The 23,796-nt window shown below is 40.1% G+C and overlaps 1 protein-coding gene across 1 annotated transcript in view; it reads left to right on the top strand.

The window, feature by feature from the left end:
* Positions 1–23,796, top strand: part of slc8a3 (solute carrier family 8 member 3) — a 141,903-nt gene that overhangs the window by 116,012 nt on the left and 2,095 nt on the right. The window contains exons 4-7 of the mRNA XM_083886262.1: positions 15,647–15,664; positions 17,747–17,871; positions 18,308–18,407; positions 22,664–22,933. Of these exons, the coding sequence (XP_083742388.1) occupies positions 15,647–15,664; positions 17,747–17,871; positions 18,308–18,407; positions 22,664–22,933 (513 nt within the window). The remainder of the gene's footprint in view (positions 1–15,646; positions 15,665–17,746; positions 17,872–18,307; positions 18,408–22,663; positions 22,934–23,796) is intronic.

The following is a 23,796-nucleotide window of genomic DNA, read 5'->3' on the forward strand; positions in this document are numbered from 1 at the left end:
GATTACAAGCTTGAATATTATTGTGCATTGTTATCTTTATATTACATTGTTGGCTCATCCATGAATCCAGACAATGGTGGAAGAGCAGTGTGTTCTTACGGCACCACCTCCTAACGTTTGAGGTCACAGCTGACTGTCCCCGGGGATTATCGTGGTGTTGTACATTAGTTAGCGTAGGATGTGAGGCAGCGTGTTGGTGATTTACTGTGTCTTTGTTCTTTCTTCAAGGACGAGCGATGAAGTAGGGCTACTTCAGCCATCACTGCTGCTGCTGCTGTATTCATATCCACATTCCCTCAGCTTTATGCAGAGCAGATAGCAGGGTTAGGGGGCATCCGTGCACAAGGAATGGCAATAGAGAAGGTTGGTGTATCGTTATCAAATTAGATTCATTCCTCTGCTCTGAATCACTACGATGCTGCTTTTAAACAAATACATTCCATTCCGTCAGCCTGATGTGATTTATGTTACGTTCCCCTCCTGTGCCAGACGGGGGTTATCTGAAGGACGGTCGCTTAGCCAGTGTCACGCACATTTTTATCAAAAACACCGAAACACGCCTTCATGTGCGTCTCCGTGCTGTCGGTGGCCTCACTGTTGAAGGCAAGTCACAGTGAGATTGTTGTCTAGTAACGGTTACCATGGCACACTCTGTCAAGGGCTTCGGTGTAATGGATTCAAATTGAACTGTTGAATCTCGAGCTGGGAGAGGCTGTGGTGGAGGAGAAGAAGGAGGGAGCGACAGGAATAGACTGACAGAGGAAGGGGGAGAGAGAGAGAGAGACACAGTCAACCAAAGAGACAATGAGCCCCAGAATGAGAAGAGAGAAGGGGGGAGTCGCTCTGAAAGCCCTCACCATCTGTGATGAGAAGGTGGAAGAGCTGTAATTGTTCCTGAGAGTGTGTGTGAGTGTGTACGTGCGTGCATGTGTGTGTGTGGAGGCAGCTCACATTGAAGAGAAATGGATGAGGTACCTGTTACTGGGCCACAGTGGCGGCACACTGCAGTATCGGTCCTGTTTTAACGCACAGGTGAGGGCCAGCACAGGCAGCTGAACTTCTACGTGGACGCTCATCATGTTGGTGTCAGTGGTGACCTTCTCATACTCTGACCTCACACCTGACCCTGTAGAGATCAATGCCAAACACAAATAGAGTGGAAAATGGATGGAAAGTCTTCGCTCTACTAGCTCTACCATGACGCCGAAATCCAGGAACGTGGTTCTGGAGCGCGCTGTAGTGTTTTGTGCGTCTTTTGAAGAGGAATGTCAGTATGGATCTGATGTGGCAGGGGCTTTGAATAGCACTCAGACAGCCTCTGTTCATCTCCTGCGTGAGCTAACTACTGAAGCTCAGGTGTCCCTTTTGATCCTGCAGCAGCACTTAAAGATGTCTGCTTCACCCTACTTAAAAAGAAAAAACACGTCTTCTGCCAATATGATGCTTTGTACTTCCTGTCTAATACTGGCCAAAATCACTGGATCGGATATCAGGGAGGAAAAAGTAAACTCCAATATGATGCGTAAACCCAAAATATGACCTAAATGTTTCACTAAAAAGAGGTAATATGTTGTGCAAAAAGTGCAAAATATGCACTTTACTGTATACATACAAGTTACAGCACTTTACTCCAACTGCCATACATCCATCCATTATCTACCACTTTACCACAGGAGGGTCACAGGGGGTGCTGTGCCTATCTCAGCTGACATTGGGAGATAGGCGGGTCACCAGTCCATCACAGGGCCACATAAAGAGACAAACAACCATTCACTCACACTCACACCTACGGTCAATTTAGAGTGACCAATTCACCTAATCCCCATATCGCATGTTTTTGGACTGTGGGAGGAAGCTGGAGAATCCGGAGAAAACCCACGCACACACGGGGAGAAAATGCAAACTCCTTGCAGAAAGGCCATTGTTCCTAAGTTGTTGGGAACATGGCTCAAACCCAGGGACCCGGGTCTTCTTGCTGCAAATGCAAGAGTCACTATTCCTAGAATAAACAGCAGTTTACAGTCGTTGAAGGGGTTATTTTGTGAGAGAGGTTGACTAAAGGAGGTTGAGTCATTTTCTTTAATGCTATGGTATCACAGATGTTCTGGAGGACGTCTCATGTAGGAACAAAATTCTTTAAATACACATGATAACATACTCACTCTGTCTCGTACCCAGAGGCTAAGACATGAGAGTATTAACAAAGCAAAGTCACTTGCACTGCAGTCCTCAGTGGAAAATGGATAATAATGTTGCAGATATCAACGTCGCAATGATAAGTGGGGCTTCAGAAAGATCCTTGGGGCTTTGCCTATGTGCAAAACCGAGGAGATGACGCAGAGGCGGCCGTGGCACCTGTGCACCTCGACCATGAAGCCTGTTAATCAACAGTGAAGTCAGAGCGGCGGCTGCACTTCATCACACTGTGGAGACGAGAGAGGCTTCTATCCCCAATGAGCTCAGCACAGTGTGAAACCACCCGACTACGGTATATCAGTGGCATGTTGCTGGTCTTGGAAAAAGGGGAAGCTCATTTCAGGCCCAGTTATTTATACATAAATGATTACATACATTCTGCAAACAAACAACTAGCACAAGGAAACTTGATAATTACGTAAAACTGAAATGTGATTAGTGCCATTTTATTCACAGTGTAAGCGCAAAATTCACACGCCTTTCAGACAGTTCCTCCAATCATCAAGCTGAGCTTCCATGGAAGTGACGTTTTTGCTGCATTTGACCAATCACCATTGAGCTTACCACAGTGAAAAAAATCTATTCTGTGCCCAGTGTTGAAGTATTTGTTAAGTACAAATACTTTGTTACTGTACTAAAGTACAAAATTCACATATCTGTCATATCACTATCAGTTATTTATATTGCTCGCAATTTTTATTTTACTCCATTACATTTTCTCTTACTCTCTTTGTTGCTCCCAAAAAAGAGGAAGAAGAACAGTTAGTAATGGTCTGTATTATGGAATGTCAGATATTGGCTCCTTTTTTTTTTTTTTACCAACATTTGATATTCCGATATTGTCAAATTGTTAATCCTACACTTTAAAAAGAGAAAGAGGGGGTGGAGGTGAGGTCCAAAATCTTTTAGCCTTTTTTTACTTTTTTTAATTTGTAACTCAGTAACTAATGCAGTTACTTTTTGGAAGAAGTAACTAATTACTTTTTAAAAGTAACATTTCCAACACTGCAACACCGATGCATACTTGGTAAAACAGGCAGAGCGAGAGCACTTACTGCAGGTTACTGCTGCTGTTGTGATTTGCACCATCATGCAGTTAATAACCCTGGGCTTTTAACTGGCTGTGATTGTCAAAATAAAAGGCACTTCCTGTTCAATTGAATTTGAAGTGCGCCCAAATACATACCAAGCATGTACTCACATTTTTGCGAAATCCAGGCATTATTTTATGGGATTTTCATTATTGGCAGAAAAAAGATACCAGTACTACGAACCGATATCACAACAATAGGCTAATATCAGGCTGATATTATCGGACATCCCTAGTCTGTATTTATAAAGAGTTTTTCTAGTCTTGGTGAGTTGCATGGGGTTGTGTCTTGCTCAAGGACACATATAGACTAGCAGGGCCAAGAAATGAACCCACAACCTTCAGTTGAACGACAACTCACCCTACAACTGAACTAATCTTTATACCTCAGTGGTTTAATCCTAATATCTCACTTTTTCAATACTTTAAAGCTCACATAGAGTGGTCCTGTTGCACATATATGTTAGTTATGGAGGTCTACTTACATACATTAACTTGTTTTTATGGTCAAAAACCTCCTAGTTGCTGTAAACGATCTCACGCCCAGAAGACAGTGTGTTGTGATTGGCCAGCCAGCGTAGAGGCTTCCCAACTGTCTTGTGATTGGCCAATACCAGGAAGTGACAATTAGCACACCCGCTCTCAGAAGCGCAGCTCTCCCCTCTGGAAAGGTGAAGGCACTGCTACTCATTATCAAAACATTGTTTTAACAATGTTTACAAATAGTTTTGTCACAAATCCCCACCACAGTCCCTTTTATGACTTTGACCCGGAGTCAGACCCAGAGTCAGAAGACACTGTCGCTCGTGAAACACCTCCACAACGGACGTTTTTCTTCTTCTGCGGTTCAATGTGCGTGTGCATGGACTAGTGCCCCGAGCAGGAGGATCTGCTATTCAGGGGAAATGCTGTTTACTTAACCAGAAGGGAGATCTCGCTGAGCCCAAGATTACAATAAAACACAGTGTTTTCAGCAGTGGCTGAACTTTTCTCTTTCGAAACTTCAGGGCTTCGTAACGAGGTAATGACGCAGATACACATTAAAAAACAGCGTTAGTTGGAACTTCCAGTCTAGGTCCGCTTTAACTTCTAAAGCTTAAGTACATTTTATATCAGAAAATTACTTTGATACTTAAGTACAGTAAATGTCATATCCTTTCACGGTACTGCTGCAGTACTTTTCCTTTCTTGCTGTAGAAACATGGTGGCACAAGATGGCGGCCTCCATAAGGCCAACAGAAGTGATCATACACTTGTATGTAATGTATGGGAAGTATTCAAATTGTGTGTGTGTGTGTGTGTGTGTGTGTGTGTGTGTGTGTGTGTGTGTGTGTGTGTGTGTGTGTGTGTGTGTGTGTGTGTGTGTGTGTGTGTGTGAGAGAGAGAGAGAGAAAGAGAGCAAGACTGACTCTGATGACATTATCAGGGACGCTGATCTGCTCTGTAATTGCCTGCTGCCGATGCAGCAGAGAGACTGATACGGCTGCGGAATAAACACACTGTTAACAAGTAGATAGAGCTCATCTCCACTTGATCCTCACAGAACAGTCACAGAGAGTCCAGAGTCACATCTGGACTCAACCAATCACAGACAGACAGTGGAAGAGGCCCTAACTAAGTCAGTAACTAACATATTTCACAAAATCAGATTCCCTGCATTCCTGGGATACCATGTTCTGAATTAAAACCAGAACCATGTTCTGAATTAAAAAAAAATATTCTCCGCTTACACCACTTTATTGTTTACATTTGAAAATTTCAGATCAGACTTGTGTCCAAGTGAACATTACATCTTTAGACTGTTGTCAACATGAGACATAAAAGTGACTCTGCCTCTTATATTACAAAACATCAAGCTATTCTTTCTAATTCAAATGTTTTACAAGAAACCAGTCAACTCACTGGGACATGATATACAAATAAAAAAGTGTTGTGACTGGAAGACTCTGCCAATTTTCCTGGCAATGATTGTATTTGTTTACAGTAATCACCCTAACATCTCAAAATGAATGTATTAAAGATTTATTGAATGCTGCACGTCGTGGTTGTTAATTAGCACAGCTAGATTAGAAAACATGGCTTTTCAGATGTAAAAAAAAAGAAAGAAAAGGCCTCCGTTGGAAAACTGGAGTGAAATCATCCAGCATTCAGTTAAATCATTAGTTCATTCAGAGCAGCGGTGGATTGCTGCCTCGGAGGATTAAATATGGCGAGTATTCAGCATCTTGACTTCTCCTTCAGATGCAACGTCGTCAGAAACATGGCTGCAGCATAACAAGGTGATGGACGTGTTACACAGCATGCATATTGAAAGATAATAAAAGTGGCAGGAGCATCCATCTTTGTCAGGGCGTGTGTGCGTGCATGCACATGTGCTGTGAGCTGAGCAGCGGTTCAGACCAGAGACAGTGTTACGTTCCTGGACTGTTATTATTTAACATCTCTCTATAAGCTCTCTCTCCCTCTCTCTCTCTCTCTCTCCTTAATGCATACATCTTTCACCCATCATCCCACGCTTCTGTCCATCCATTCTCTCACCTGTCATCATTCATCTGCCAAGTCCTCACATCCTTGCTTTCTTATACGTGCGCCTCCTATAGACCCTTCATCCGTCCTCCCAATCCTCACAAGCCTCCCTAACTGTATATCCATCCTTTCATTCCTCCTCTTTCCTGTCAGTGCATTCATTCTCTTATTCCCCTTTATCCATCTTTTCCTTTATGTTCCTCCCACATTCTTGACTTTGGCTGTTATGTGGCTCAGTTGTCCAATAGTGCTGTATTTCAGACAACTCAGAAATCAGACATTTCTGGAACGCTGCTCTTGAAGTCAGGGCATTCCGACTGCGAGAAGCTGTCTTTGAAATCACACAGCAATGGTGGCACTAATGAAGAGGCACACAATTAGCTGCAAAATGATCGACCGATCTTCTCCCCTGTTTGTGCATGGTTTTCTCTGCAGTCTCTGGTTTCCTCCCACAGTGCAATAAACTTATATACCGTCTTCCCATGAGGCCTTTACTTGTTCACATTTTTAAGCTGCTACCAGGGATCTTTCTTAGGCCTGTGAAATATTGTCATTCACTCACTCTGTGGACTCTCATGAGCCAGCACTCTCCAGACCAGTAGGTGGTGTGCTTTTGTGTTGGTTTAAAGAGACAGTGAAGAAGATGGTTACCATGGAAACTTGCATGGGATTGACTAAAGAACTTCACCAGTACCAAAACAATGATTTGCAACTATTGTGCTGAAGGAGTTCAAGGAAAACCAACAAGAAACTGCTGATACTAAAATGGAACATATGATATTGAATATGCATGTGTGGAAGGATATTCTGAAGTGGAAGAATGAGACAGTCCATAAGGTTTACAGGGGACATCAAGACAGCACCTGTCAACCCTGAGGATATACGGAAAATAATCCTGTGAGCAACTCAGTGAACGTCAAACTCCCTCATGTATACCTCTTTTTATGGTAGTTCTGCCATTCTGTGCGTGTGTTTGTGTGTGTGGCACAGTGGAGCTCTTTTCTGCTTCGCTATAGCATTTAAGTACAGTCCATTTACCATTCCTCCATAACTCTCCTCCCTTCTCCGAGCTCATTATTCCTCCCCCTACCTGCACCAATCCTGTATCCTCTGATCCCTCCATCAATCACCCCTACATCTATCCATGTTCCTGGTCTCTATCTCTTCATAAATCTATTTGCCATTACTCCACTCTCTATACTGTACATCTCTATACCTGCACATCCCATTCTTTCTTTAATTTCCCTCCCAACTCCCAATTTTGTGCTTCCTCCATAACTACTTCTTCCATCCGTTCATTCGTTGCTTCGTCCCTCCATAAAACCATTCACCGGTTTATCAGTTTCACCTCTCCTCTATCCGGCAGATTTGCCTTCATCTATTTCAGTATTTCATGTCAGTCTCATTTGTCCATCCATATTCTTAAAGGAGTACTTTGCATTCTGCCCATAATCAAGTGGTAGATAATGGATGGATGGATAATAACCTTGGTGCAGAGATGTTTCTCTGCACATGAAGTGATGACTGTTGCCTGTCTATCAGGTCAAACTAGTCATTTTCCTCTGACCTCTGGCACCAACTATTCATTTTCTCCCAGAGAACTGCTGCTCACTGCACATTTTCTCTTTTTTTGGACCGTTTTCCATAAACACTAGAGATGAAAAATAAATAATTAAATAAATAAATATATCCTAGTAGATCATCTGTTTCGGAAATACTCAGATCAGCCCGTCTGGCGCCAACAACCAAGCCAAATCCCTCCTTCTTCCTCATTCTGATGCTCAGTTTGAACTTCACAGGCCAACACTGATCTACCTCTGGCCTCGCTGACAAGAATAGCTGCGGTGAGTCAAATGATGACTCTGTTTTAATGAGCTGTAGAGAGAGGAGGCGTACATTAGCGGCGTATTTGACGCTGTGACTCAGACCCGGGCTGTGTGTGCGAGAGCCAGAGGAGGGACTCAGTCTCTTGTAACGAGACAGATCTGATTAGGCCGAGCGCGCTGGAGAACGCGCTGATGATGACAACAGTTAAACACAGACACCCCACCCTACCCCTTCACACACACACACACACACACACACACATACTCTTCCACCCCCTCAATTACACCCCTTTGCTTAATCTTCCCTATCGCAATTGTTCTCCTGGCAGAAGGACAACTGTCTAGATTGTGGGTGCAGCCATTATTCTAACTTTGAAACACCTCTGTTTGTCTTTATGTGCACACATCTGCGTGTGTTCTTTTATCACCATGTTCCCTCTGGTTTCAAGTTTATTGACTGATGATCGAGCGACAGAAAATCCTGTTGCTCTTATCCCAGAGATGGCTGTGCATGAAAATCCCTGTAAATCAGCCGTTTCTGAAATAGTCAGACCAGACCAGCCCATCTGTCGCCAACAACCATGCCACGTTCAAAGTCACTTCAAATGTGAAGCTTCTGTTTTCTCACACGGTCACACACAAACATGCAGGGCCCGCTCCTCCTTTAACAGCTAGCTTTTAGTAGTGGTTAACACTCTTGCTTTTGTTGCAAGCAGACCCGCGTTCATGACTCGGTCAGAAAAGTGCCTTTCTATTTGGACTTTGCATTTTCTCCCTGTGTGTGTGTGTGTGAGTTTTCTCCGGTTTCCTTGCATGGTCCAAAAACATGCAGATTTTGACAATTGGGCGAATTGGACAATTGGCCGTAATTGAGTGTGAGTGTGTTTCAATATAAGACAATCACTTTCAAAAAGAAGCCAAAAGTGCGACTGTGCAATTGTGAAGTCCCACTTAAAGTCCAGGTTCATTTTAGCTTTATTTTAAGTGTGTTTACATGCATGAAATACAATATTTTTTACATGTTTTTAATGTCATATAAACACATTAGTCTGACTAAAATCGAGCTAGTCTTAGTTGGACTAACAAACCCGGAAAATGTGATTCATATTAGGATTATTCCTGCATCTATGTGCTTCTTCAGACAGGAGTGGGACTGGGAGGAGTCGGGCGTTCTGTGGGTGCACCAACGTTTCCTCCCCAAAGTATATTTTATTGAAGTAAAAGGTATTTTCTCCTCATTGGGCCTTACTTATAATTACTAAATTATTCCAATGCGCTACATATTATAATAATAAACACCAATATATATGGCTCTGACACATCAATGGTTTCAATGACATTTGTTTATAATTTTTTTCTTTAATATTTTATTTTTAACATAGAAAACATTACATAAAGAGACATATAACATAAATAGATACATGGCATTAAGGGACAACAATGAGTGACTGTTGGTTTATATCTAACAACGATGAAAATCATTATTATTATTATTATTATTAGAATTACAATAATATATATTATAATAACAACTGGAATAATCAACAACATCTTGTTGATCTCCTTCTGACATCCAGGGTGTCAGAAGGAGAGGACGAATGAGGAAAAAATAAGTGAATATAGATAGGTAAAATAATAATAACGGCTGCATCTGCTACAAACACAACTGTTTATATTTAAAAGTTGCTCACTACAGGTTTAAATCTTTCCCTTATTCTGATAATGGGTTTGAACTTCAACAGGTCATCTTATTCATGTTTGCACACCTGTCTACGTTCACTGAGTTACTGCCATGTGCTTGGCTGATGCCATATTGTGGTAATGTGTAGTTGCAAAGATGTACCTAATAAAATGGCTTAAAAATGTCTTATATATAGTTTAAATACACGTTCATAATTGTGCGTTTTGTAGACGTGTAGTCTCCTGCGCCTTCTCCAGTGTTTTTACTGACTCACAACTCACCACAGCTGAGGGTTTTTTCACCACATGGCTTCAGAATCGCCGGCTCCACTGTAGCACTAACGATAATGGAGCAAGTCGCCCATAGCAATTAATGCACTCAGCCACTAATGGCGTTTAAGTGAAAAGTGAAAACACAAACGATTGGCATGACATGACTCTGTGATTCAGTTGTAGAAGACTGTTTTGTCCTTCGCGGCCTCAAATCCTTGCAAGAAACTCGTTTAATTAATGTGAGGAGAAATGGTGATGAAGACACAAAAAATATGTCAGTGTGAATCTCTGGAGACTGAAAAGGCCCGAGAGGCTTTTCTCTCTCTCTCTTCATCCACTTACAGCATATCCTGTCATTGTAATTATCTTCCACGCTGTATGACTTGTTGAGCCTCTTTTTTTTTTCATTCATTTGTCAGCATATAATTTAGTCGTGGTTTACACTTTGCCGCAGACATCTGAGCACGTTGTGCTGTGTCACTGATTTTCTCGGCAGCTGCAACATGCAGATAAACAGGTAGAGTCGTAATCAGAATGCCGCCTGAAAGGGTTTGTTGATGTTTGTGATCGTCGTCGTGAACCTTACAGTCACAACCTCACGCTGCTAAAGTGAAAAGAGTCACGGTTTTAAAAAAAAAAGAAAAAAACTCAACAAAAACAGGGTTAAAATAAAATGAAAAGAAATTGGTTTATTATGTACACAACAAGAGTTCTGTTTACTACAGATCTGTGTGACGCAACAGAATCCAAGAATAGACTTTCAAAAGATACAATAATGACGTGGGTTTTAAGAATTTTTTTAAGTGTCTCTGTCACATTCTGCCAGACAAAAGAAACATTTTGGATTTATTCACTCGGATTTTAATATTTAATTACATTACAGGAGAAGCTCAATAAAGTCTGATTTCACGCTTTCTTTAAATGACATGAAACAAGTTTCCTTTTAATGATGGTTTGTTGGATTGTTGGAATGTGTGTGTGTGTGTGTGTGTGTGTGTGTGTGTGTGTGTGTGTGTGTGTGTGTGTGTGTGTGCGTGCGTGCGTGCGTGCGTGCGTGCGTGCGTGTGTGTGTAATAAATAATGTATAAAGCTTACAGGGTTGGGATTAGAATTAGGTTTATATTATTATGTCAAGGGTTAGTGTGAGGCATTTAGTTGTGATGTTAAGGTTAGAGTATTGTAAACTGCAGATTCCTCTAAAAATATCTTGAGCTTCCAGAGCTGATGCTTCACTTATTATTATGATGATGAAAAAAAAATTGTATTTATATCTATATCTATATCTATGAGAGGAAAACCTGTGACACAGCATTTATGCCAACAACACTTAAAACTGGCAGCTTTGCATGAGAGGTTGAAGCAGGTTTTGTTGTTGTTTACAAACACACAAACACACACACACACACACACACACACACACATCTGAAGCTGTCAAATAACATCCAGTCCTCCTCACTCCTGCTATATTGACAGTGACAACACTGCCTCTTACATAATGCAGTTTATAACCAACCTACTTCAATATTTGTAGATGCCCCTGACAAATGTGATTTTAGCTGAGGAGACGTGATAAAGCATGTTTTATCCAGCAGCTCTCAGGAGGAAGCAAACAAATTATACAGCTATACTCTAACTTTTCACTTATTCATTTTATTGGTGCATCCCATGCACAAACATTAAGACTTTCTTAATTACTCCCAGATTTTGATTTTAATTAACCACAAATTATCTGTAAATGGTGCAGTTTTCACTTTTTCACTTTAATTTGTCTTGGTTGTTGTTTTTATTATGACATTGGTATACTCCACTTCATATTATTAAGGGCTTTAAATCCTAGCTCCATGCTTGTTATTATGTTTACTCTTTGTATATCTTTAGGGAGGTAGATTTGTGTCTTTATTATTCAATCAAACAAAGGTTTGCTTCATTCAAAAAAAACCTTCTCAATCATAGAAAAAAAAGGTTTGAATGCAAAAAAAAATATTTGAGACTCAAAAAATTGCATTTGAGCTTTTTTGATTGAAGTAATGTTGTTTTGTGTTTGGGTCATATAATGGTAGGACATTTGTGTCTTTAGAATTCAATGTAAAAAGAAGTTGCTTCAAACAACAACAAAAACATTACAATAAACTCACTAAAATCACTTCAATCAAAAAAAACCTTTTTCAATCATAGTAAAAAGTTTTTGAATGCAAATAAATATTTGAGACTCAAAAAATTGCATTTGAACACTTTGTTTTCGATTAAAACATTTTTTTTATTTGACGTGAAAAAAGTTTTGAAGTGATTGAAGTGGGTTGTTGATTGAATAATAAAGACACAAATATCCCACAGTGGGCGGGTGCTTCCCCATCGATCAGACATATTTGAGTGACAAGTGTCTACACCAACGACATCTTTCTGACAAGCAAGTCATGGTCACCAGCAGAGGGAGCAGTGGTGGAGTGGAGTGGAGTTTTTTTTAGCACTGGTGTGTCGTGATAACGACAGTGAGTGAAACAAGAAGTGTGTGTGTGCCGTGTTGTTGTTATGTTGGAAAGCCGCGGCGAGAGTGTGTTACGCTGCATGTTGTTGCTTGGTTATGTTCTCCTTCTTCACGAGAGAGTCTCATTGTAACCAGAGAGGTTGTGCATCACTTTTTTATAAATCAGGATATTTTTGTGCGTAAGCACTTTCCGTGTTTCGTGCGTACGCCAATTTTGACATCGGCCCTACGCACAGTTTTATAAATGAGGCCCCAGGACATTGTTCTCCAGAATCTGCTGATGTAGAGTGGAATCCATGCAACCCTCAACTTTAACAAGATTCCCAGTCCCTGCACTGGCCACACAGCCCCACAGCATGATGGAACCGCCACCAAATGTTACTGTAGGTAGCAAGTGTTTTTCTTTATCAGTCCACAGCACCTTATTCCAAATGTGCTTTAGCGAATCTGTTTGTGGCGGGTGCAGAGAAAAGGCTTTTTCTGCATTACTCTTCCATACAGCATCTCCTTGTGTAAAGTGCTCTGAATAGTTGAACGATGCACAGTGACACCGTCTGCAGCAAGATGATGTTGTAGGTCTTTGGAGCTGGTCTGTGGGTTGACTGTGACTGTTCTCACCATTCTTCACCTCTGCTTATCTGAGATTTTTCTTGGTCTGCCACTTCAGGCCTTAACTAGAACTGTGTCTGTGGTCTTCACATTCCTCACAATGTTCCTCACAGTTGACACAGAGCTTAAATCTCTGAGATAGCTTTCTGTATCCTTCCCCTAAACCATGATGTTGAACAATCATTGTTTTCAAGTCATTTGAGAGTTGTTTTGAGGCTCCCATGTTGCCACTCTTCAGAGAAGATGCAAAGAGGAGAAACATTTACAATTGACCTCCTTAAATACACTTTCTCATGATTGGATTCACCTGTGTATGGAGGTCAAAGGTCACTGAGATTACCAAACTGATTTTGAGTTCCAATAATTAGTGCTAAAGGTATTGAAATCACATGTGCCTAATTTTATGCACATGTCTAATTTTGTTTAGATAATTCTTGCACACTTTCTGTAAATTGTATAAACTTTATTTCACTTCTCAAATATCACGGTGTTTGTCTCCTATATGATTTATTTAACTGACATTTCTTATTCAAACAAAAGAAAATCATGAAAATGTACAGGGATGCCCAAACTTTTGCATACCACTGTATATATAGTGGCGGATCTAGAAAATTCTACATGGGTTGGCAAAGCGGGGGCAAGAGGTCTTGGCAGGGTGGCATGGGAGGATGGTAAGCAAGAATCCCCAAATGTAAATTGATTTAACATAACAAACATAAAAATACTTTAAAACTAATTACTTTTTTATCATGAACAACGGGAACAAGCCCAGTGCATCTCTTAAAAAGTAAAGGTCAGAGGTGGAAAGTAACTAAATACATTTACTCAAGTTACTGTATTCAATACTTTTTTTTGTGTATTTTTTATTTTTTAAGTACAATTTTAAAATCAGGATTTTGTATTTTTCTTGAGTACGTATTGACTCAAGTATTGTACTTAGTTACTTTATAAATCCTATCCGTTACTGATAAAAATAAAAATTCAGCACTGTGAAAACCTACAGGGGGAAACAGACGCGCAGCTTGTGAACAGGCAAGGCAGGCAACTGCTTGGGGCCCCAAACCAATAGGGGGCCCCGACACTGGGAGCCTGAGGGCTGCTTTTACTGAAATGAGCAGTGACCAGCCGCATCACAGTCCCCCTTAAACAACAATGGGCAAAGAGGAAGAAAAAAAAGAGGATGAAGTAAAAAGAAAGAAAGACAGTTGTAAGTGGCACTGCTGGAAGAGATAATGATATAATGATAACATTAACAGTAAATGACTGCTGTTATCGTTTCTTTGTCTAACTAACGGGACACAGACTTGAACATCAGCTAACATTAGCGTCAGAACGCTAGTGCTAACTAGTAGAAGCAGTGCTTAAAAGGTGGTCATGAGGAATTGCCTGCTGTGGGTTTAGTACCCCTAAGAAAACTATTTAACTTCTATACTTTATATTTTGTTTAAACGTTTATAATGTTAGTTATTTGAAGTGTAAGGTATCTTTTTTTTTTTTTTACTAAGTTTATATATGTATTTTATTGTTCTATATATTTATATTGTTTTATAATGTGGGTTTTTTACTAAGTTTATTTAGTTTTTTAAAAGCTATTTACAGTATGTTATTGTTCTTACGTTTATATTCTCACATACTTCATTTATTTTCAAAATTACAAGGTTTTCCATGTTATTAGTATTATTATTATTATCATTATTAGCATTATTTATAACATAATGGTGACGAACACTGGTCGGAAGGGCCCCCTGGGAATTTTTGCTTGGGCCCCAACTGACTCCAGAATTGCCTCTGGGGGGGAAATATACACCAGAACCAGACGAATGATGATGTGATTATCACCAGCACTCGCGCGTGAACATAGAGGGTGCGCACCAAAATTGTCGTAATACCCTGTGTCGCGCCAGGCGCGTGAGCTCCAAAATAGTTTTGGATTTCTGAGCCCTTGTCATATTTCTACTACCCACACACCCCACGCAAAGTAACTGAGTAACTTTTACTTAAAGTACATTTCAAATGAACTACTTTTTACTTCTACTTGAGTACATTTTCAGATGACTACTTTTACTTCTACTTGAGTAATATTTCATCAAAGTATTGGTACTTTTACTTGAGATCGATATTTTAGTAATTTTTCCCCCCCTCTGCTTAAGGTATTAATAGCGAAATTAAAATCTAAAATAAAAAGTGCAATAATCCAAAAAAAATTTTTTTTAAAGGCTGAGGACCCTCTTCCTCCCTGTCACTCCTGCCTCTGTCTCACTTTCTCAATCTGCTCTTACAGATCGCAATTTTGTAAGAGCAGATTTTTGATTAGTTCTCAGAACGTACTTTCTGAATGTTGAAAGCTGTTTTTCTGGGTTATAGTTAAAAGTTTAAGATCAGGATAAGGGTTAATTTCAGGCATTTAGTTGAAATGGAAGCGTAAAAGGTCAGGGAATGTTTTACGTCGTTATACGTTTGCAGTATTTTTACTGTATGTCTGATTTATATTAATATATTAAAAGTAACTACTCTTTTCTTATACAGTCCAATACTGCTCCAAAGTGGACTTGGTGAATTAGGGTTTATTATGCCTTCAAACTCTGTGATCTGACTCAGCCGGGAGTCATAAACTTTTGAATTAGTGTCATCCTCCACCATTTGTTGATTTCTATTGGACATTTTTCCTTTAATAAACCTTGATTTAGCCCTTGTGCCTGTAAAATGTGACAAAATACTACATTCCGTCTTGTAGCTCGGTCAATCAAATAATCGATGCCACATGCTATATTACACCTTGGGGTCAATACCCAGCCATTTCCAGAGACCATCACATTGCTCACCTTCTTCTTAACGTGCTTTTCTCCTCATCAGTGTTTCGTGCCTCCATTTCCACTCATCACTTTTTCTGTTTCCCTCCAATATCTCTCCTTCTTCCTCCACCTCTTCATCACCCTCCTCCCTGTCTCCTCTCCTCCACAGCCCGGTTGTTAGTGGATGGTAAGTTGACCACACCGCCTCTTCAGGCGTCTCCACTAACATCACCTCTGTGTGTGGTGTGGTTCAAACATCCATAAAAGGAAGAATATCTGCATGTGCACGACGGGTTTACTTGGCCTCAGATCAAAATTTTAAATCGACTGCAGTGTTACTGAGAGGAAAATATGTAAATAGACTGCATGGTTGCTCTGTTATTCTCCTCTGTTTCCACCGGTACAAACAATACATGCTCTTTCTCTGCTCTTAATGATGGAATTTGCATGTTAATAACATAATGAATTTGTCACAAATCCATAAACTGTGGTTTCAAATTGAGAGCAAGGTACGGATTGTGTGTGTATGTGTGTGTGGATGCGTGCGTGTGTGCGCGTGCGTGCGTGTGCAGGAACTGGTGCACTGGTATATTGTGCATGCTTGTGTGTGTGCACTTGCCGACACGTACTCCTATCAAGGGGACTTGGCTGTGATCTTTAATGGCAATGTTAATATTTAATGGTAAGCGTGTTGTCAGCAAAGAGCACCAGGCTGAGACCCAGCACTTATATAAAAGATGACAAGGTCTCCGCACCAGGTGGCTCCATGGGGGTGACACACACACACACACACACACACACACACAGAGAGCGTGGATGAGCGGCCCTTGCTTTGGATGCACCGGCACATCGTCTTGATGGTGTTCGACGGCGCAGAATTGATGTTATAGAGCACTTTGTAGTTTGCCGTGCACTCAGGACAGGGAGCTCTGCGAGGAGCGGTGGCGTCTTCCCACAGCAGAGCCACACAGGAAACGTCTGACATGCAGATAGAGGGATTGATCGGGGGCTTCCACAGTCATAAGATATCAGTTTCAATAGGAAAAGTAAGGCAGTTGCTGGGGGCCCTGAGCTGAGAACAGCTCAGCCGATTACAGATTGTAATGTTGTAATGTACACAGTTAAGTTGAGCTACAGTTGAATTTTAGGCATTTCCCTTTTGACCTTTGACCTCTGTCAGTAGCTTGCTGTGACTTATTAGCATTATGAGCAGCATTCATTCATTACATTTCCATGCACAATGTTTGTCCCAGTACATAAACAACATCAGTGATTTATTATTACTAAGTGGTGATACACTCCCATCAGCTTTTTAGTATTAGGCAGTTTTTCCTGGTTAGTCCAGTTTAGTTAGCGTGACAAACGATATCCTATCAGACACAGTTACGATAGGCTAGGGTTGTAGCTTTACTTAAATGGACTACTGCCCTTGTCCCAGTTTGCTAGGTAGTTATAACAGGGTTTATGATTTAGTTGGCAGCTAATTGTTAGCATGTCAACCTCCATTCCAAGACTCCTTACCAGCCATGAAGCCGAGTGTCCAGACCTGCTTGAGCCTACCTCTGTTCTAACTGCATGTACATAGTTATAGATCTCCTTATTGCATTATGTGGGTGTGTTAGTTCAACTTTGAGAAAGTGGATTTGTTGCCTATGTTGTTAAATTAATTCTGTCTACTGATTGAACTTAGTTTTTTGGGAGTTTTTTTAAGGCAACAGGAACTTTTCCTTTACGTTGTCAACCAGTTTCGGCGTGTATCTTCTGCCTTCGTCTGACCTGTCTCCTGATGTTAGGTGGTTAGGAAAACTTCCAGTTGTCTAAAAATGCACTCATTGAGTCCAGTTTTAGTTTGACTAACACAATAATTCTGTTTTTCTAACGTGATGTAAACATACTGAGTGTCTTCCTATCATTCATTCATTTAAAAATATTTACTTCCTGAAGCCAACAGTGTAAACATTCAACCACACTCAACCACACTCAAATATGGATGGAGAAAAATACAATAGTGGCAAAGCTTTAATTTTGTTTCGATGGCTGAGCATGCATCTTCTGACTTTTACTAAACCACTGGACACAGAGAAAAGTTTTTCTTACCTCACAACAATTAATCTTAGTGAAAACCTGGGCATAACTCTCCCCAATGAGGAACCCTCTTGATGTTTTTTTTCAGAAAATACCCTGTGGTAATCAGCCAAGCATCCTCTCCTAATCTAATTTCCATCATTCTGACTGTGATTTCTTTTTATGTCTCTCCTTCTCCGCTCAGATGTGCCAGACAGGAAGCTGACGTCAGACGAGGAGGAAGCCAAGCGGATCGCAGAGATGGGAAAACCGGTGCTGGGGGAACACTCCAAGCTGGAAGTCATAATTGAGGAATCCTATGAGTTTAAGGTAAGGGAAATGTTAAGATTTACAAACACAGTCTGGAATAATTACAGCTGAATCTTGTGTTTTCCATGCAGTATGGCAGAAAACAGGACATGAACTAACCAGCTGCTACATTGCATCAAAGAACAGTGTCATTTTTCTGATTTCAGAAGCTTCACGAGCCATATACATGAACCGCTGAAGGACATGTGGTTTATCTGCTTCTTCTAACCTCATAACAAAACAATATGCTAACCATAATTTGTTTCTGATGTGTCTTTTTATCATGTAATAAATGAAGGTTGGGGGATCTCCTGCCTGGAACTGAACATCACTGCCATCATGTGGTGAAGTTCATCTATTTCTCCCCAGGAGTCTCTGATGTGCCTGCAGGGTCAGGAGACTGAGAATAAATAAAGGACGGATCAGATTCTTGTTTCTTTGGTCTTGTATCTTACAGAGCACAGTGGACAAACTGATCAAGAAGACAAACCTAGCACTGGTGGTGGGAACCAACTCCTGGAGAGAGCAGTTCCTGGAGGCCATTACTGTCAGTGCAGGTACAGTAAACATCCACGATGTTCCTCAATGAACACAGATACACCACAATATGAAGCAAGAGATGCTATATGTTTAATTTACTCTATGTTACTCTATGCTAATTGATGTTAAAATGTATGTTTCTGTGTGGTCAGGTCTGAAATGTACACCTACGTGATATTAACTCACATAATATTATCATGCCAGATAAATGATAAAAAAAAAAAAATTTAAAACATTTAATGTAAAGAAGGTGCTAAACTGCATTTGTGTTAGTGATTTGCTATTTATGGAAATAGCATTAATTCAGAATTATTATTTTTTTACCTGCGTAAACCTGTATTTTACCCAGAGCCACTAATTTTGTCAACCCTAAAGTAAGAAGACTTTATGTGAGGAAACAATTGAAAAGAATAGAAAAGAAAGTTTTGATTGGCACTGTGTAAAATATGAGATTTACAGTGTCACTTTTGATCAGTGCAGAATGACATACATTTATTATGACAGACAGAGATTAGAATGTAATTGTTGCATAAAGGAGTAAGTGGACTAAAATATGATCAATACTGCGGCAATATTAAATAATACCAAGGTAATATAAAACTCGCTTGTGACAATGAATCAAAATAAGATCTTCTTGTTCTTCTTTTGGCTAAATAAGTTAAGTGTCCTATTAATTAATTAATTGCCTAAAACAGAACCAGGTGTTTTCAGGTGGTTTCCAGTCTGCACTCGACTAATTAGTCACAACATTAAAGCTGCTGAGTAGTTTTACTACTTTTTTTCTTTGCGTTTTAACAACTCCTTCCTTTAATATATGATTATTGAAAGTTTTTGGGGGGGTTTCAAACACATGAATATAAAACAATTTAAAAAAAAAAAAAACACAATAAAAATTGTGACAAAAAAACAGAAACAATAGGAACATTATTATCAATGATTTAGAACAAACTCTTTGGAAACATGCCACAGATGTCTACTGATGAACCACTACATTAAATAAAGTTACTGGTTTTAATGTTTAGGCTATTCACATTAGTGATCTCCTAATCTAATTATCTACAAGAAACCAAATAAACTTACTCTCCTACACAAACTCTGTCACTTGGACCAAATAGTTTTCCCATGTAACTGTCAAACTTAAAGCAGTAGAGGCACAAAATACTGGCCTCATTCCAGAGGATTCATGTATCAGTCTTCAAAAACTCAGTGGAGTCGGTCCGGAAAAAACAAAGCTCTTGAATCACTGAAATGATCTCATGTACATGGAGAAAAGTCATCCATCACATCAGGCAGCAGCAGCAGAGTCCACTGCAGCCACAGCAGCCACGTAGTGAGTGAACACCATGAGTCTGTCACTTTGCTGCTGAAATATTTAATCTAGCTGAGCGCTTTATTTTTTTTCACTACCCACTCATGGTTGAAAAATGCATGCAGCTCACATGGCCTGACACTTTGAATCAGAGCCATGTCCCTGCCTGTGTTTCCTGTGATCACACAGAGGAGGAGGACCATTTACAGTTGTACTTTCAGCTGCTATAAGAGTCTGCATTTAATCACAATGTGAACATAGCATTCAGTTTCCTGTTTGAGCTCAAACTCTGCCAAAAAGAACAGCTGATATGATATACTAATAACAATAGATCACAGGGAATATACTGTATGACAGGGAATGACAACTTTATCCTGCCATCACCGAAATCACTGAAGTACAACAAGTACACTGAGGACGTACAACAAATACACTGAGGTACAACAAATACACTGAGGTACAACAAGTACACTGAGGACGTACAACAAATACACTGAGGTACAACAAATACACTGAGGTACAACACGTACACTGAGGACGTACAACAAATACACTGAGGTAAAACAAATACACTGAGGACGTACAACAAATACACTGAGGTACAACAAGTACACTGAGGTACAACAAGTACACTGAGGACGTACAACAAATACACTGAGGTACAACAAATACACTGAGGTACAACAAGTACACCGATGTACAACAAGTGCACTGAGGACGTACAACAAATACACTGAGGTACAACAAGTACACTGAGGTACAACGTGTACACTGAGGTATAACAAACACACTGAGATACAACAAATACACTGAGGTACAACAAATACACTGATGTACAACAAACACACTGAGATACAACAAATACACTTAGGTACAACAAATACACTGAGGTACAACAAATACACTGAGGTACAACATGTACACTTAGGTACAACAAATACACTGAGGTACAACATGTACACTTAGGTACAACAAATACACTGAGGTACAACAAGTACACTTACGTAAAACAAATACACTGAGGTACAACAAGTACACTGAGGTACGACAAGTACACTGAGGACGTACAACAAATACACTGAGGTACAACAAGTACACTGAGGACGTACAACAAATACACTGAGGTACAACAAATAAACTGAGGTACAACAAGTACACTGAGGTACAACATGTACACTGAGGTATAACAAATACACTGAGGTACAACAAATACACTGATGTACAACAAATACACTGATGTACAACAAGTACACTGAGGTATTACAAACACACTGAGATACAACAAATACACTGAGGTACAACAAATACACTGAGGTACAACAAGTACACTGAGATACAACAAATACACTGAGGTACAACAAATACACTGAGGTATAACAAGTACACTGAGGTACAACAAATACATTGAGGTACAACAAATACACTGAAGTACAACAAATACACTGAGGTAGATTAAGTACACCGAGGCACAACACATACATTAACGTACAACAAGTACACTGAGTTACAACAAATAAATTGAAGTACAACAAAAACACTGAGGCACAACAAATATATTGAGGTACAGCAAATACACTGAAATACAACTAAACATTAAGGTACAACATGCCTTGACGTACTACAAATAAATTGATTGTACAGCAAATACACGAAGTACAACAGATATAATTTAGGTACACCAAATACACTGAGGCACAACAAATACATTGAGGTACAACAAGTACACAGAGCCACAAACAATACATAAAGGTACAGCAAATACACTGATGTACAACAAATACACCAAGGTACACTGAGGTACAACAAATAAATTGATTGTGCAACAAATACACTGAAGAGCACCATGTACATGGAGGTACAACAAAAACACTGAGGTACAAAATAATACACAGAGTTACAACAAATAAATTGAGGTGCAACAAATACACAGAGGTACACATGTACACTGAGGTACAACACATGCACTGAGGTGCACAGAATCCTTCAAGGTACACTATGTACACTATGTACACCAATATACACCAAATACATGGAGTTACACTATTGCGGTACACTGAGGTACACTGTAAACACAGGTACACCAAATATATTGAAGTACACAAAAACATCAAGGTACATTTTGAATACTAAGGTACACCAAATACAACAAAGTGTACTGTATAATACACTGACACCCAGCAAATACATGAAGGTACATCAAAAAGTGCATTAACGTACACCTTGCTTACAGTATATGTACCAAAGGTATTCCCAAATACATGGTACCAAAGTGCCATAAATGCATCTCACCAAGTTACACCAAATATGTCAAGGTTTTAAAATACACCAAATCTACACTAAAGGCAAGGAACAGAGTCAATAGGTGAGATTTTGAGAAACCAGGTTACAAACACTGAATATTTAAGAGTAAAAAAATTGTTTTTATGCTGTTTTTATGAATTAAGAATGGTTCGTTTTCATGTGACGGTGTTTAATCTGAATTCGTGTCACATTCAGAGATGAACACATCAGCAAACAGCAGAACCTCAGGCAGACGTGATACCGTGTGAGATCTCACTGAGAAATAAGCCAGTGTGTCAATTTAAGTGAATGTTGTTCTCTTCCTCCCCCACTCTGTCATCTCTTATCTCCTCTATCGATCCTTTATCTCTCCACTCTCTTCCACCTCCTCTCTGGCTCTTTACTCTCGCTGCTCTTTTTCCACTTTGTGCTTCATTATCTGTCATCTGTCTTTTCCTGTCATACTCTCTTTCGCCTCCTCGTCCTCTCACGACTTGCTCCCTGTCCAATCTTCAAATATTTACTCCCCTCCTTTACCTCTCTCTCTTTATCTTTGCCCAAATATTCTGTTATCTCTTTGTCCTATCCACTGCTCCGCTCTCCCACTGTCGTCCCTTCACACTTTCACCCTCCTTTCCAATCCCTTTGCCATCTCCCTCCGCTTTGTGCACTTCTCACTAGAAGATGAGGATGAAGAGGACACAGGGGAAGAGCGGCTGCCGTCTTGTTTCGACTACGTCATGCATTTCCTCACCGTCTTCTGGAAGGTCCTGTTTGCTTGCGTTCCTCCCACAGATTACATGAACGGCTGGGCTTGCTTCACCATCTCCATCCTCATCATTGGGCTGCTCACGGCCGTCATCGGTGACCTGGCGTCTCACTTTGGATGCACCATTGGCCTCAAAGACTCGGTCACAGCTGTGGTGTTTGTGGCACTCGGTACATCTGTCCCAGGTGAGTCAGACACTTTTTGACATGGACATGTTCATGTAATGTGAATTTGTCCTTAAGATTTTTTTTTACATCTGTTGATTTCATAAATTGTTTAACAAACAACAGACAACAAACACACTTTATCATCAAGATGGCTGATATTCCTATTTTCTCCAAGCTGATATTTCGACCTGGCAGGAACAAAAACATTTGACTCTGTCATCATTTTCTCTCCAATCTGCAAAAGACAAAAACATATTATTATTATTATTATTTTACCATAAATATTTTGGGGGAATAACAAGACCAGAGCACAAGCCTGATGACGTGATAATCCTAATCCCTCACTCAACAGAAGGAAATTAAAAATATTGAATATAAGATTCTACCAATGCAAATTTTAATTCACACAGATTAAAAAAACCTCAAACACCTTTGGGATGAACTGGAACAGAGATTGTGAGCCAGATCTTCTCTTCCAACATCAGTGCCTAACCTCATACTCATGCAGAATAAATGGACACAAATTCATAAAGAACACTTCAACTTCTTTATGGAAAGTCTTCCAAGAAGAGTGGAAGCTGCTGCAAAGGGGGAGCAAATCCATATTAAACTCAATACTTTTGTCCATGTAGTGTTTTTCCTCAGAATCAGGACGCAAACTCTCACTATTCACTGGAATAATCTGCTCTCGGTTCCAGAATTATCTATATTTTGAGTTGCACCAAGCTCTGATTGGCTTCTAGGAATGAATGCAATAGCTTTCTCCAACCTTGAAAGAAGCTCAGGGCGCTTTCACACCAACAGCAGTTGGTGCGCACCAAACGATCCATTCGAACCCAAAACTCTAGTTCGTTTCGTCTTCGTTGGTGTGAAAGCATCAA

Source organism: Microchirus variegatus (assembly GCF_963457635.1).
Source record: "Microchirus variegatus genome assembly, chromosome: 3".
NCBI classification, from domain to species: Eukaryota; Metazoa; Chordata; class Actinopteri; order Pleuronectiformes; family Soleidae; genus Microchirus; species Microchirus variegatus.